The sequence below is a fragment of the Lynx rufus genome, unplaced genomic scaffold (assembly GCF_022079265.1).
Source record: "Lynx rufus isolate CCGP_SWC_20201006 ecotype Redwood Valley unplaced genomic scaffold, mLynRuf1.p SCAF_15, whole genome shotgun sequence".
NCBI classification, from domain to species: domain Eukaryota; kingdom Metazoa; phylum Chordata; class Mammalia; order Carnivora; family Felidae; genus Lynx; species Lynx rufus.
In genome coordinates, this window is record NW_025814829.1 from 19355046 (window position 1) to 19370635 (window position 15590).

At 44.6% G+C, this 15590-nt stretch overlaps 1 protein-coding gene across 6 annotated transcripts in view; it reads right to left on the bottom strand.

Annotated features, from left to right (window-relative positions):
- Positions 1–15590, bottom strand: part of SRGAP2 (SLIT-ROBO Rho GTPase activating protein 2) — a 232481-nt gene that overhangs the window by 61569 nt on the left and 155322 nt on the right. For all 6 annotated transcript variants that reach the window (XM_047076591.1, XM_047076589.1, XM_047076590.1 and 3 more), the window contains 2 exons: positions 8130–8345; positions 7379–7507 (listed from right to left, as the gene is read on the bottom strand). In XM_047076591.1, the coding sequence (XP_046932547.1) occupies positions 7379–7507; positions 8130–8345 (345 nt within the window). The remainder of the gene's footprint in view (positions 1–7378; positions 7508–8129; positions 8346–15590) is intronic.

A 15590-nucleotide genomic window follows, 5' to 3' on the forward strand; every position in this document is an offset into this window, starting at 1 on the left:
TCATGTGAAGGATTCTAATTTTCTAGGGTAAAAATGGGAGGAAAAAATGGTATGAGAGAGGCAATATTAAAAAAAAAAAAAAAAAAAGCAACACTGGACAGGAAGTCAAGCAACCTTGGCAAAGCCACTCCCCAACCCTGAACATGTTTCCTTGGCTGTAAAAGGAATAGATCTGGCCAGGCCAGTGGTTTTTAAGCTGCACACCACAGCTGTAAGGTTCTATGCCACTGCTCAGGCTGCCCCTGAGAAGGGGATAACAGGGCAGCAAATAGTACAACTGGGAGCCTCCCATCTCTGGTTCAGCCAAACCAGCTTTGCTCTTTTATCTACCTAATATACTGGGATGAGGTCTAGTTTGAAGAAAGAATTCTGCTAGAGACAAAGTCTGAAAATACCTGGACTGATTATAATCCCTAAGGCCCTCTTCAGCAATGGCATTCTGTAACTCTATGACAATATTCCCCATCCCTCCCAAAGGACCCAGAGATCCAAATTCCTTGGCCATCCATTATCCCCTCGATTGCTTAAGCAGCTCTGAGATCCAGAACCTGAGAAGAAACATGAGAGAAGAATCCAGGGATAGAGTAAGACCATCTGCCTGACTGCTGTTTCATTCCACGGGCAGGCATCAAATGAACTTCACCTAGCTTTTCCCCTCATCACGTTCACATTGGGAGCAGCCACGGTTGGGGAATAAAAAGCATGTGACGGCCCTCCTCCTCCTCGTATCTGACGAGGAGCTTAGCAATAGAGCGCCTGTTGGGCTAGGCTCTGGGTCAGTGCCAACAGGCTCTGGCAGGTGCCTGGCTGCAGCGGAAGAACAACAGTGACAGCTTAACTAAAGGCGGAGGATGGAAACTCAGTTGGGAGGGAAAAGCAAATGGAAGCAAGACAAAGGCAGCTGATTGGCAGACTTCACGTGCAGGGGCCCTTCCTCCTCTGAAAGAGGCTGCTGGTCTACCCAGGCTGCCCTTGAACTTGTAAACCTTCCTGACTAGCTCTGTGCAGATGCCGATGATGAACTGGATGCCTGTAAATCTATGAGCAGAAGTAACACTGCCCCCAGGGCTGAGCCAGTGGGGAGCTTTGTTGTTATTTAAAAAAAATTTTTTCTTAATGTTTATTTATTTTTGACAGAGAGAGAGAGAAAGACAGAGCATGAGCGGGGAGGGGCAGAGAGAGAGGGAGACACAGAATCGGAAGCAGGCTCCAGGCTCTGAGCCGTTAGCACAGAGCCCGACACGGGGCTCGAACCCACAGACCACGAGATCATGACCTGAGCCGAAGTTGGACGCTTAACCGACTGAGCCACCCAGGCGCCCCTAACCAGTGGGGAGCTTTGTATACAGAAGAGAATTAGGGGGAGGCAGGGCACCCCTCATAGCCTTTACATATTTTTGGTCACCCCACTTTCCTCTCCATTTTCTCTACCTTTGCCTTGATTCATACCCTTATCTTATACCAGTGCTGTCTGCTTCACTGTCTTCGAACTTGGCTTTTGTTATGCCACTGCCCTGCTGAAGAATAAAAGCTACACAAGCTTTTATTTTTTTCTAAAGTGGAGTCCACCTTCCTTAATTTGGAAATTTAAAAATGCCTCTCTTTTACTAAGTATGCTTACTGTATACCAGATGTGTCCTAAGCGCTTTATGTGCATTCTACATCTTAATCCTAATAACCCCGACGAGGTTGGTATTATCTTAATTTCCCAGGCTAGACAGGTGACGCTCAGCGAAGTTAAGCAAGGCCAATGGCCAGCACAAATGGCAATCTGTCTTCAGTCTGACCATCAACATCACCTCCCTCTATTTTCTTGCTTTTCTTTCTTCTGCTCTAACCAATGACATACTCCCGCTTAGGGAAGAGGACTGGAAAACAGCAGGCCTCAAATCAGCTACGTGATGGCCAGCAAGCAATGTAGCCTCTCTCAGCCTCCAATGGGGACAACACCGGCCTTGTAGGTTGTTGTGAGGCTGATAACAGGCACTGCATTTACATGCATCTGGCACCACGCAGCCACTTAAACATCAGTCACCAAGATTCCCAAACCCCTGACCTCTGCCCTTTCCCCAGCATTTTCTTCCCTTGACATATTTCCCATTCTTCTCACTTGTTGGAAATGGACCCAGTCTTCAAGATCCAAATGAAATTCCCAGCCTCTGGGAAGCCAGCCAGCCCTGCAACCCTGGCATATATGGACCTTGGCCCCCACTCAGAACCACACTCATCTGCAGCCCTCACGTGACACAGAACACACTCCCTCACTCTGTGACTTGCCATCTCATATCACCCCAACCAGAAGGCAAGCCTCAAAGAGGGCCTGACCAGTGTCATTCCTTCTTTGTATCCCTTACCACGAAACCTTGTTCACGGTTGGCATTTGATAAACAGCAGGTGACTGACTGATGCCAGGAGTACAGATTCTAGCCTTTCGGGAAATAATCCATTTAGGCTGAACACCCTACGTCAAGTGGGTAGATGTGGCCACTGAAGCCCATTGTTTTGCTCACTCTGTATGGCCTATGCAAGGCTGCCTGCGCCTCATTTATGTAACTGTTCTATAGCTTCTCTGTGCCAGAGAGTGGGGGTCTGACTCACAGTGTGCCCTCTGGCTCCTCTTTGCCTCCAGCCAAGCCAGGGAGATTTGGAATAGGTCTTCCAGAGCCTTGGCTATCCACAAATCTCCACAAGGGTGACAGCCAGAAACTGAGGCTTTAGCAAAGAAGCAATTTCTGGCAAGGTTAGGTAAACGAGATTTGAATATTTCATCTCTGTTCCTGGGAGAATAGAATAGTGAGTAGAGGCAGCACATTAGTTTTCTCACAATGGGGACAAAGTATGCTTTCGGTGGCTTCTGATGAGTTCTGTGGCCATGCCGAGCTCCCCTGGCCATTGCTGGGTTATATAAATGTTTGATGAAAACTCTCTCAGGGGAAATCAAATTTTTATAAGAATTTAATGATAGCCTATCCAGATGTGTGATGACTTGAGTTGACAGCTCATTAACCCTTTTCTAGTTCATGTCCTCACCCAGAGGCTCTAGAGAAGGCCTAGAAAAGAAACATGGGTGTTTCATAACAGCCTCTCCAAGGTCACACAGAAGAGAAAAATAAATGTCGTTTATAAGATTTCCTACTAAGAAAGCTGAGTTCTCTCGTGTCCAACTTGGGTGCACACGGTGTCACAGATTCTCTACCCGCGTACTTAGCACTCACAACCCTCCGGCTTACGCATGAGGACAATGCCCTGTTCTTCATTCATCCGTCTGCTCCTGGGTTGGGAAAGCCACAGGAGTACGGGGGAGGAAAGCCACATTCCCAGTGAGCCTACAGTTCTTAGACTGTAGGTCAGCTCAGAATGTCTTTTTGGCTTGAAGTCAAGGTTTTCCTGGTGTGTTTCAGATGCCTCGTGCGGACTTCTACAGTCTCAGTTGAAATCTTACTATATTATAAAACGAAGTCAAAGGCTAGCCCTTGTGTCAATGCACTGGCATCGACAAAAATAACTTCTTTTCACTTGTCCTCGATGCTTTCAGCACACATTGCACTTGCACACCACTAGGAAGGAGGCAGCATGGTGCACATAACACAGATGGCAATAGACTGGCTCGCGAGTCCTCCCATGTCTTAACGCAAGCTCTAGAAACTGTGAAGGTCAGAACATTAAGATATCCAGGCTCCCTACTCACTCACGCCCTAACTGTTGGTTTACTGCCAAATCATCCTTTGGACCGTTTTTATTGCATGGATCGTCTAGAAAACTACCGAGGGGCGCCTGGGTGGCTCAGTCAGTTGATGTCCCACTCTTGATTTCGGCTCAGGTCATGATCCCAGGGTCGTGAGATCAAGCCCCGCGTCAGGCTCTGCACTGAGTGTGGAGCCTGCCTAAGATTCTCTCCCTCTCTCTCTGCCCCTAGCCCCAGCTCACACATGCTATAAGAAAGAAAGAAAGAAAGAAAGAAAGAAAGAAAGAAAGAAAGAAAGAACTACTAATAATATGTAATAGTAGGGATGACACTCAGAAACACCATGCTGGGCAAAAAAGGCCAGATACAAAAAGTATATACTGTAAAATCCCATCTTTGTGAAGTGTTACAGAAGGCAAAACTAATTTATGGTGAAAGAACTCAAAACAGTGGCTGCTCTGGGGTGAAGGACTAACTGGGAAGAGAAAAGAGGAACTTTTGAGGTGATGGAAATATTCTATATCTTCATAGAGATGTAGGTTACGGGATGTTTGAATTTATCAGAACTCTTGAAACTGTAACACTTAAGTTCAGGCACTGAATGTAACCTATATCTTCAAACAGTATTAAAAGGCACAAAAAGGAAAAAAAAATCGTGCCTCAGGAAATTACCTTCTTCCTCCTCTATTTCTTTCTTCCTTCAATGAATATACAATGTGTTCAGCTATATATTAAGCACACCTTGTATATGTTTATACGGTAAGGTATTTTCTTTAAAGTTTTTATTTACTTATTTAAGTAATCTCTACACCCAATGCGGGGCTTCAACTCACAACCCCAAGATCAAGAGCTGCATGCTCTTCCAACTGAACCAGCCAGGTGCCCCGGTTTATATATTAAGGCAAAGAGACTTGTTTCCTGCCCTCAGGGAACTTATAGAGGAGACTAAGACACTTTCCTCTGCTCTTAGTGCAGTGACTCAAACGTTTTTTAACTTTCAACTCACACTAAGAAATACATCTTATCCTGACACACACACACACACACACACACACACACACACACCCCTAACATAACAGCTTCACAAAATAAAACTTAACCTTACTAGTATGATGTACCAAGATATTTTCTATTCTATTCTATTCTATTCTATTCTATTCTATTCTATTCTATTCTATTCTATTCTATTCTATTCTATGGCTAGTTCAACCCATAAAAGTGATTTCATGACTTCCCCTAATGGCTCATGGCCTACAGTTTGAAAACCACTGTCCTAGGTAAGCCCCCTGTGCTTAGTGTTGCAATAAGCCAGTTACATGGAAATTATTTCTTCGTATGTCTATGAATACCTCTAGGGCAAAAATTATTTTTGATGCTAAGCACATAGCCTCATTCCAAAGAAATATTTACTGAGCAGAATGTTATCAGCTTTACAAAAAAAAAAAAAAAAAAGAGTAATACATCTGTCCTCACCTTAGGCAAAAAACAAAAGCAAAACAAACAACAAACAAAACAAAACCAGAGCGCTTTACTGAGTGGCACAGAATGCCACAGTAGCCTACACCCGCACCTTGGCTGAGCACTGAGGATGCTGGTGGGGTTCTTTTTCATGAGACCCCATACCACATCCCAGGAAGACAGGCTCTTAACATACCTTTCTTCTTCTTCTTCTTGTTAAATGAGAAAAAGGTGCAAAAGAGCTTGCTACTTCGACTGATTTTAAAACACCTACTTACATCTGCTAGAGAGTCTATGGGCTGCAAAGCTCATGACTGACACAGCAGTAGGGTCCTCTCTCCCTCTGAGGTCAGCATTTTGGTGAAAGGGGTGGGAAAGGTGCCCCGGGGGCCAAAGAAAGAGGAAAGGACAAATCAGAGGAAGAGGTGTGATGGACTGCATAGCCTGATTTTTTTTTTCCACCAAATGCGAGATACATAGTAGAAATGGAGCATAAGAAAGGATTCTCTTCCTTGTGCTGAGAACAGGCATCTGCCCCAACAGAGAAGAGCCATTCCTCTCAGGAGAAGAAAGGATCTTGTTTAGGGCTCCGACCTCCGCTGAAGGACAGTGTTCAGATTGGCTTCAACAAGCAAAGAGAACAAAGCGGTGCCTGAGCAGGGATCAGGGCTCCACTTACCCGGTAAGACAATGACACTCAGGGCATTAAGAGGCTGAAATCTACTGCATCAAAAATCCCCGGCTGAAGGAACGATTTTATTTATTTACTTATTTTTTTTAAAGTTTATTTGTTTACTTTGAGAGAGACAGAGCAGCCCAAGCGGGAGAGGGGCACAGACAGAGGGAGGCTCTATGCTGTCAGCACAGAGCCTGATGCGGGGCTCAAACTCACAAAACTGCAAGATCATGATCTGATCTGAAACCAAGAGTCGGATGCTTCCCTGAGTGAGCCACCCAGGAGCCCCTGAAGGAACTAATTTAGAAAAGTTTCCCAAGCATGTAAGGCCAGATTTAAGTACCAATGATCTAGTCTAGTTCTGTTTGCCAGAGAGAGGTCGGGGAGAGGGGAGCAAGGCAGAGTTCCAAAACAGTTCAGTGACAAGGCCGGGATGACCTGAATCTTAGACCAGACCCTACGTGGTGTGGTAAAGTGTGGTAGGTTCATGCACCGAGAAACCACGTCAGGTGAACGAGTGTGCAGGGGGTGGCCAGAAGCTGGTAAAGCCCAGTGGCTGCCCGCTAACAGCTAGAGGCAAACATCAGGCCTCAGAGAGAAGGCCAGCCCCGTGTACCTGAAGGCCAGGAGGCTGGGCAGCTGACACTAAGCCAGCCGGCTCCAGGCCCTCCGCTTTAAAGACTGGAGGGAAGGGTGTATTTATGCAGCTACAGTCAGGACTGGCTCGGGAACTGGGCCAGATGGGAGGCTGCGGGTGGGAGAGACTGCAAGACTCAACCACGAAGTGTGAGGAAAAGCAGCAGGAGAAACTGGCCAAGGCTGACCCATGAGGCCAAAGACACAAAGCGTATCCCTCGTGCCCGCCCCAAGCAAAACACACGCGCCTAGCTACCTACTGCTCTCGTCATCTTTGTATCACGTATCAGAGAGAATGGGCCATATGTCAGGGGCATCTGGATGCCTTCCTGACCAGGACCCTCATCTGCAGTGTAACTGGGGGCAGCGAACCCTCCTGAGCCCCAGATTCCTTATCTTCAAATTGGAGGTGGTAACACTGATCCAGAGGGCAATATGACCATCAAGTGAAATAGCAGTGGGAGACGTTAAGTGCCATCTAAATATAAGGCATGGCATTCGAACTCCTTAGCTCTTTCCACTCACTTCTAGGTGCAAGTAGCTGATGTGAGAGAGTATTCCCTGGAGACAGAAGCGCATTGCAGTTATGAGCATGAGTTGAGTAATCAGACCTAGGTACAAATTTTGCCCGTCACTTATTAGCTGACTCTGAGGAAGTCCTCTAAACTCGGAATTTTAAACTGTAAAAGTGGAGACAAGAGTGCCTTCCTCCCAGGATTCTAGTAAGACCTGAAAAAGACAAAGAGGGCTTCACCTGGTACCTGGTACATGGCAAAACCCCTAACGGGCTGTGGCTACTATCTTCGTAATTCTTCTCCAAATGCTCCAAGATGCCGGGGCAACAGGACTGGGGAACGAACACCTGACCAGTTCTCTAAAACCAGGAAAAAGGTGCCCTTGAGCCCCCAGCTTTAAGCACTTACATCAATAAGGTCAGACAGGTCGTGGATATAGTACTTGAAGACAGATGCATTGGTTGCCTCCAGAGCCAGCAAGTATTCATTCCGGGCTTTAATGGCCTTCAACTTATTTTCTGTATACTTGGCTTGGCGCTGAAAAGAGAACAAAAGTTCAATTCTGCTTTTTTTTTTTTTTTAAAAGGGGAGATTGTTCTCTAAAAGATGAAAGGACAGTACATTCGAGAACCACAATTGTGCTGCTACTCCCTACGCGCTGTCTGCCTTAAATTGGGTTCTAATTCTGTTTAATGAGATTCGAGGGCAAAATGTAGATCAATCCAGGAAAGGTTAATGAGGCTCCCTACTTTAGACACATGTCCCACTTTGGTTCTATCTGCAAATACCATCCTCTATCCTTGTGCCACCGTCCAGAAGAAGGTGTCACTACCTCTGCCCTGAATACGGGACATGTGAAGCCAAACCCTAGATGTGCAGTCCCTCTCCCAGCTTTGGGAAAGGTTTGGGAAAGGTTTCTATGGTTTCTTGTGAATCTGCTACAGGTGAAGAACTAGGAGCCCTCTGCCCCGGGCCCAAGTTCTTCCAGTATCCAGAATTTCTTCCAGGGCAGACAGCAAGGACTGACTTTTGGCTGTTAGGCCCTAAAGGAACCAGAGTTACCTTGTTCTGTTCTCCACGGCACCTACTAGAAAACTCCTATCGGTCCTGACTTCCACAGTGCTCGTCCCCAGCCCCTAAGCTGCTGAAGCACACGTACCTTCTCCTTCATTTTCTCAATCTTCTTCACCGAGCTCCTCCGGACATGCTTCTCCTCGATGCGGACGTTGGATGAGGAGTCAGGGGAGCGTGGGGTCTGCCGGTCTTCCTGCTTTACTGATTTTCCAATTTGCTTCTCCTCCTGCTTCTCTGCCTCCTTTAGTTTGCTCTGAGCACTGATGCTGTCGGCATTGTACATGTGATATGTCTTCATGACCTGCAAGACACCCCCCGCCCCCACCCCCAGAGGTCAAGCCAATGGGGTCAAGTTCTGCTTTACAGACTGACAGATTCAGATTCATGTCCCACATGAACAATACCCTCATACCCTTAAGGGAAAAATTCTTAAGTGTTCGGTTCAGCAAACATTGTATATTAAAGACCACTCCAAAGCACAGGAAAGCAGCACTTGAACTGAGCCAATATGTCTTATTATTAAAATGACTTCGCGTCTCCCATCATCTATTATTCACTTCTATTTATTAACACTTGTAATCATTACTCCTTTATATTGGCTAAGTAATTTGTATTGCTTAGCCGTCTCACAACACCAAGCACGCAGGAAACACCACCACCACTCAGATCCCTAGAGCAAAGCCCTTTCCCTGGCTGGTTAGGAACCCTGAAGAAGGCAGCACTGCCTGTGGAGTAGTCTGCTTTTTGGACATTTCAGATACAAAATACGGAAGGAGACAGGCTCCAAAAGCTCTTTCTCCTGCTCTAGCATTCTAGGGGTCAGTCTGGTCTGCTTCGTGAAGATCGAACGCCCTTTCTCACGGGAACCAGAACAGCAGCAAGCAATAATAATGGCGGTTATCATTTACTGAGCGTTTAGCATATGTTTGGCTCTGTGCTGAGTGCTACACACCCGTCTTCTCATTTCATCCTTACAGCCACCCTGTGGTCTAGAAAACAACCCTACGAAGACTATAGACCCACACAATAATTCAGGTAAGAGCCTAGAAGGAATAAAACCCACATCAGGTGAAACGAGAGCTGCCACAGGAAGGAATATATAAAAGGAGAGAAATATCGTTTTCAAATTCCCCATCGAAGCAACCGTCTGGGAGTCCAATCTCTTTTCTTAATGAGGAGGCCAGGAAGCCTAGGACTTGTGTGTGTTTCCTCCCAAACATACTTCCAGCCACAAGGTGCCCACTCTTCCCTGCTGGAGCTCTCTGTTCCCACACAGGGGCCTCTAGCTCCTATCTAGAAATTAAAAGTGCTGATTGCAACTAAGCAAGCTGAAGTTCAAGAGTGGTGACATTTTGGTGCCGTGCGATTTCCTTGAGAGGGAGAAACAGAGTGTGGTAGCTGGGTGCATATGTGTGGGGGCAGGGGGTGCAGAGTGAACAACAGAGGAGAGTACGGGTATTATATTGATAATAACCTCTAGCACTTACTTATTAGTACGTGCTGTGTGTCAGAGGCTTTATGCATGTTTTCTCACTTAACCCTTACAACAACTCTGTGAAAGACGCGATTATTTCCACTTGTAAATATGGGGAAACCAAGGCTGAAGGAGACAAACTATCCCATCCAAGGACACACAGCTAGTAAATGGCAGAATCAGGATTCAAACCCAGGTCTGTCAGATCACCAAGTCCACATTCTTAGCCATTAGGCCCCTGTGTCTTCCTCGGAACAGGACCAGAGCTGGATTAGTTGGGAGGAAAGGTTAAGTTCAGTCAAGGCAGGTTTACAAAGAGGAGCTGGTTTTATTAATGGCTTCATATTAGAGCAGTGGTCTCAACTGGGGGCTAATCTGGAGACATTTTTGATTGTCACCACTTGGGAGCTTGCTACTGGCATCCAGTGGGTAGAAGCCAGGAGGCTGCTAAACACCGTAGGCACAGGACAGCCCCCACAACAAAGTTGTCTGGCCCAAAATGTCCATGGTGCCAAGGCTGAGAAATCCTGGGTTAGAGGGACCTTATGGATGTACTGATTCTTTAGGATCAGCTAGAGGTGGTGGAAAGAATAAAGAATATTGGGGCATTGACAAAATCAAAGTACATTAGAGTTTAAAGGTCTCATTTTGGATACAGAGTATCTTAAATCAGCTTCACCTTATTTTGGACCTGACATCACTTCCCATAATAAGATCAACTCTGTATATTCTCTACACAGGAGAACTGATATTTAACTGGTAGCATTAAAAGCCTTTCTAAGTAATTCAAACGGTCTTCCAGATTCCAGGCTGACTAAGAAGTGAGGAAGAGGCATCTGTTATCCTGTCTGAAGAAGGGTATTCAGGAGACCACATTTTCTTTCTTTTCATCTGAGTATGGATTCAACAGCTTGAATGAACAGTTACAAAAATGAATGATTTTTAAGAAAGCAGTTTTCCATTTCCTGAAGATGCATGATAAATAAAGAGGAAACACTATGAATAATAAAAATCAATGATTTATATTGCTCCTTTCCACTAAAGAACTCTCTCTTTTTTTAAAGCTTATTTATTTTCAGAGAGAAAGAGAGAGACAGCACAAGGAGGGGAGAGAGAATCCCAAGCAGGCTCTGTGCTGTCAGCATAGAGCCCAATGTGGGGTTTGAACTCAGAACCGTGAGGTAATTACCTGAGCTGAAATCAAGAGTTGGATGTTTAACTGACTGAGTCACCCAGGCGCCCCTAAAGAACTCTCTTTAAAAGAGTAAAATACTACCTCATCTAAGAAACTATGAATTCTTAAGAGTAAGCATCACTTCTTCTTTTGTGTTTTCTTCTCTTCTCCACAGTTGGGAAATGTGTCATCTACACAGTAGTAGTTTTACAATCAATGTGGTTGCCCCAATGACTTAATGACACTAAATCTCTCCTTTGTGGAAATATGGAAGAAGTATAACTAGTATCTTTCAGCTCAACGCAAAACTGAGGTATCCAGAGGCCAAAGCTTGAATAAGTGATGCCAAAACAATTGGAGAAATAGGGAAGTCAAGATAGGACTTGGAGAAATATATACATAGTGAGGCAAATACAAACTAGGGAAAAAACTCAGAAGTCTAAATTCTCAGTTCTAAGAAGAGAATTCACTTTACTTCAAAAAAACTAAATCTTAATTCATGCCTTTAACTCTGCTTTCTCTCCAAGCCACACTAAAATCATAGAAAAGATGATGATGATGATGATGATGATTATTATTTTAGATATAAACTGAGGAAAACAAAAAGAATGAAAGCAACACATAAAAAGCAGGGAGGCAAATAGTAAATATCTACCAAACCTTAAACCAAAAGTAGGCAGAACCAAGAAGCAACCAGACTTATATCACAGAAGCTCTAAGGGGAACTGGTGGCAGTGGGATGAAGGTGAAGCTAAAACAAGAGAAACTGCTGGAAGCCCAAGAATTACTGGACTATCAGATCTCAACTCCTCCCCCTCCACAGTGAAAGACTAGAGGCTTATTTTTATAGGGAATCTATGGATTGGGAACACTGGGCTCAGCTGAGGATAGGGGTACTGAACTTAAAACAGGAAGATCACTGAAAATTCTATACTGAATATTATAATGGCCTCAGCCTCTTCATAACTCAGACCTCAGACATAGGCAGGAGGTCAGAAAAGCCTTGTCTAGGGAATCTGACCATCCAAGATAAAAGACCTAGTAATACTGGTTATCAGGGCTTCCCCAAGGACACACCTCAGTCAGATCACAAAGTCCACATTCCTAGCCACTAGGCACCAGTGTCTTCCTCTGAATAGGATGAGAGCTGGATTAGTTGGGAGGAAAGGTTAAGTTTAGTTAACCAGAAGTTCCAACCAGCTTTTCAATGCCTCGCTTTTTCTTTAAATTTTTATTTAATTTTAGAGAGAGAGAGAGAGAGAGAATGCATGCGAATGGGGGAGTAGGGGAGAGAGAGAGAGAGAGAGAGAGAGAGGAGAGAATCCCAAGCAGACTCCGTGCTCAGTGTGGCCCAATGTGGGGCTCGATCCCATGACCCTATGATCAGGACCTGAGCCAAAATCAACACTCAGACGCTCAACCAACTGAGCCACCCAGGTGCCCCAACACTGCCTCACTTTAAAATACGAAGGCAGCTAAAACTTACCAAACATTTAAGGAAAACATCTAATATGAAAGGCCAAGACCAAAACAAACAATTTAGAGGGAACAGAAAGTATACAGAAGGGAAAAAGATTCAAAAATAACCAATTATATCCCTAGAGAGAGCAATGAAAAATTAAAAGACATTGTATCATGAAACAAGAACAGAATGCAGCAAAAAAGGAACATTTAGAGAACAATAAAGAGCTCTTGGCAATTAAGATTCAATTCAAATACCTTTCTAAGGAGCCGGACTTTGTGCCCTTCCTCTGGAAAGACATGTAAAAGTTATCACCTCATATTGTACTTGCTGATTTACTTTTCTCCCTTCTATTAAAACTAAATGCCTTGAGTTCAGGGATATCTCTTATTTGTCTTTGTATCCTTAGTGCCTACTGCTGGATACAAACAGTTAAGCAGAGTTGGGGGACTAGTAACAGACATGGTTTCAAGGGAGCAGGTGCTAAATACCAGTCTGCAGTGGTTCTGCCAGCAGACAGCTCCAGCACCAAATCAAGGAGTCATATATTCAGGGGGAGCACAGAAGCATAAAACGTCTGGGGTAACAACAGCCCCTGTGTCCCAACACCTCTTCTTGCTTTCTCAGTTCTAGGGCTTACTTGACTCTTCCTACTTAGCCAATCCATGTGGCTTCAGTGCCCCCACATAGCCTCCTTCCTGTGGGCACTTGCTGAGCTTTTCCAGATACAATCAAGGCAGAGAATTCCAGAGTTCTTTGGGAAGCTGTGTGCCCCAAATTCAAAGGCATTCCTGGATCACCGGTCTGAAAATGAAAACCACTTATGCCACAGCCTATAAACTAGCCAACTCATTATGGAGGAAAAAATACATGGAAGAGAATGCTCACTAGGGTTGCTCTCTGAATGGCAGCTGTGGGAAGCAACCCCTGGCACAGAATGCCATGTCAGGGAAATCAAAGGTCCTTCAGGCAGAAAAGAGGAAGTACAGAGGGGCAGCTGGCCACTTATGGTGTGAGTCTGGGCCTCTTGCCCAAAGGCATCTTTATTTGGGAACACTCAGGCCCTGCCCCTTGGATCATCAAGGTTAAAAAGTACTTAAATTATAAACCCTTGGGTAATCAGTCTCCTAAAAAGAAATATTTTGGGCAATAGGGGAGATGCAAGCTAAGGAGAGTACTGAATATGGTGGGTTCCTTATATCCCTGGTTTCCTTTATTCCATGCCCACAAATAACTTCTATTGCCCACAGGGTCATTGAAACAAGAGGCCCTTTCCTGCCTTCCCAAAAAGCAAATAAGGGGAAACCTCCTTATAAGATCTCCTTTGTTCTCCTCTTAACTCCTCTGACAGAGAGAGGATAGAGAACATTCAACAAGTAGCTTCCCAAAGCCAGCATATAATAGTGCCATGTAACTACTTGATGAAACCATCGCCCCATGCAGGGTGACCAATCATCCTGGCTTACCAAGGACTTCCCTAGGTTTAGCACTCAAAGTTTCATGCCCCTGAAAACCCTTCATTCCTAGGAAAACTGGGATAGTCAGTCACCCTAATGCCATGGTGCCTGACTGGGGCCAGTCCTACACTTATCTCACCCCACAGAGGAAGAAACTCATAATTCTGTTCTCTGAACTTGCTAATGGCCTATAGAATCTGCAAACTTATTTGACCCTTAACTACTGCCTAATATTTTTGGAAGTATGACTGGAGATCTCAGTATATGAAGTATGTGGAAAGCTGGGTCATAGAGGTTGGGACATCCCCCAGGATCATATAACTAGTGGCAGATCAGGTAGAATCTGGGTTGCCTACTTCAGAAGATTCTAGTCACTAGATGAAGGTTTTTCAATCTTGGTACTATTGACATATTAGGCAAGATAATTCTTTGTTGCAGGGGGCTACCCCATGCATTATAGGATTTTAGTTGCATCATGAACTCTAGCACACCCCTACCCCAGTTGTGACAACCAAAAATGTCTACAGACATTTCCAGATGTCCCCTTAGAGAAAAAAATTACCATGCTTGCAAATCACTATACTAGACCCTTCTGGTTTCCCTGGAACTTTCCAGTGTTCTCTACTCTTTCTTCCCTTCTCACTGCTAGAGGAAAAGAACAAACTTTAATTTTGGCCTTGGACAAATTGACAAATTAAAAGAGTGTGTACCCAGGGATAAAAGGTACAGCATAGGGAATACAATCAATGGTATTATAATAGTGTTGTATGGTGACAGATGGTAGCCATACTTGTGAGCACAGCATAACGTGTAGATTTGTTGAATCACTATGTTGTATGCCTGCAACCAACATAACATTGTGTATCAACTATGCTTCAATAAAAAATAAAATAAAAATAAAAAGAGTGTATACCAATTCATCTCATGGCAACAGACTCCACGCCCAGCCAATTCTCAGTTTGCATGCCAGCAGGAAGATTTTAAGCTCTGCATGGAGCAGGAAAGCACTGGCCAATGCTGGACTGCCTGAAGACCACAGTCCAAGTTGCCAGTTCAGCCCCCTCAAACCAGAGCGGCAAGTTCCCTGGTTTTCTTCCTCATTCCTGCATGAATTATGCCCTTTCCCTTATTTATTTATTTATTTATTTATTTATTTATTTATTTATTTATTATTATTTTAAATGTTTATTTCTGAGAGATAGACAAAGACAGGGGCAGGGGGGCGGGGGGGGGGGGGAGAGAGAGAGGGAGACACAGAATCCGAGGCAGGCTCCAGGCTCCGAGCTGTCAGCACAGAGCCCGACATGGGGCTAGAACTCACAAACCGTGAGATCATGGCCTGAGCTGACGTCGGATGCTCAACCAACTGAGCCACCCAGGTGCCCCTTCCTTATTTATTTTTTAAAAATCATAGCATATTAGGAGATCTTGGACTTGAGCAAAGCCAATGGATCCTCAGACACTGTTCTTTCACTGCTACCCCAAGTCCCACTGCAGAAGCAGCAAACTGGGTTTGAACTAGTTTGGGGTTTGTTACTTATTCATCCTGCGCCTCCCCAGAAAGAATAAAGAGCAGAGGCCCAAGATACTTGCAAAAAAATAAAAAGATTCATATAATGACTGAATGTGTCAAATTTTTATCTTAGTGAATTCTTTGCCAGGATATGGGAGTAATAGGGTGCCTAGAAGATGCCCTAAAAATAAAGAGCAGAAGTAAAGCATTACAAAGACAACAGGGTTCAGGAAAACACATCTAGTCTGTAAATGGTTCACATCAACACGCTTCTGTTTTTATAAAGAGCTTTAACTGCACTTGAAAGAAATGAAAACTTGGGAGTTGAACCAAAGAGTACCATCTATCTGCTCTCCTTCAGAGCAGAAGAGTCACACAGCAGAATTCCAAATAAACTGAGCGTCACTGGAGACCAGTCTGATGACTACTCTACCCTATTTACTTGTTCAATAGTTGCCATGACAAA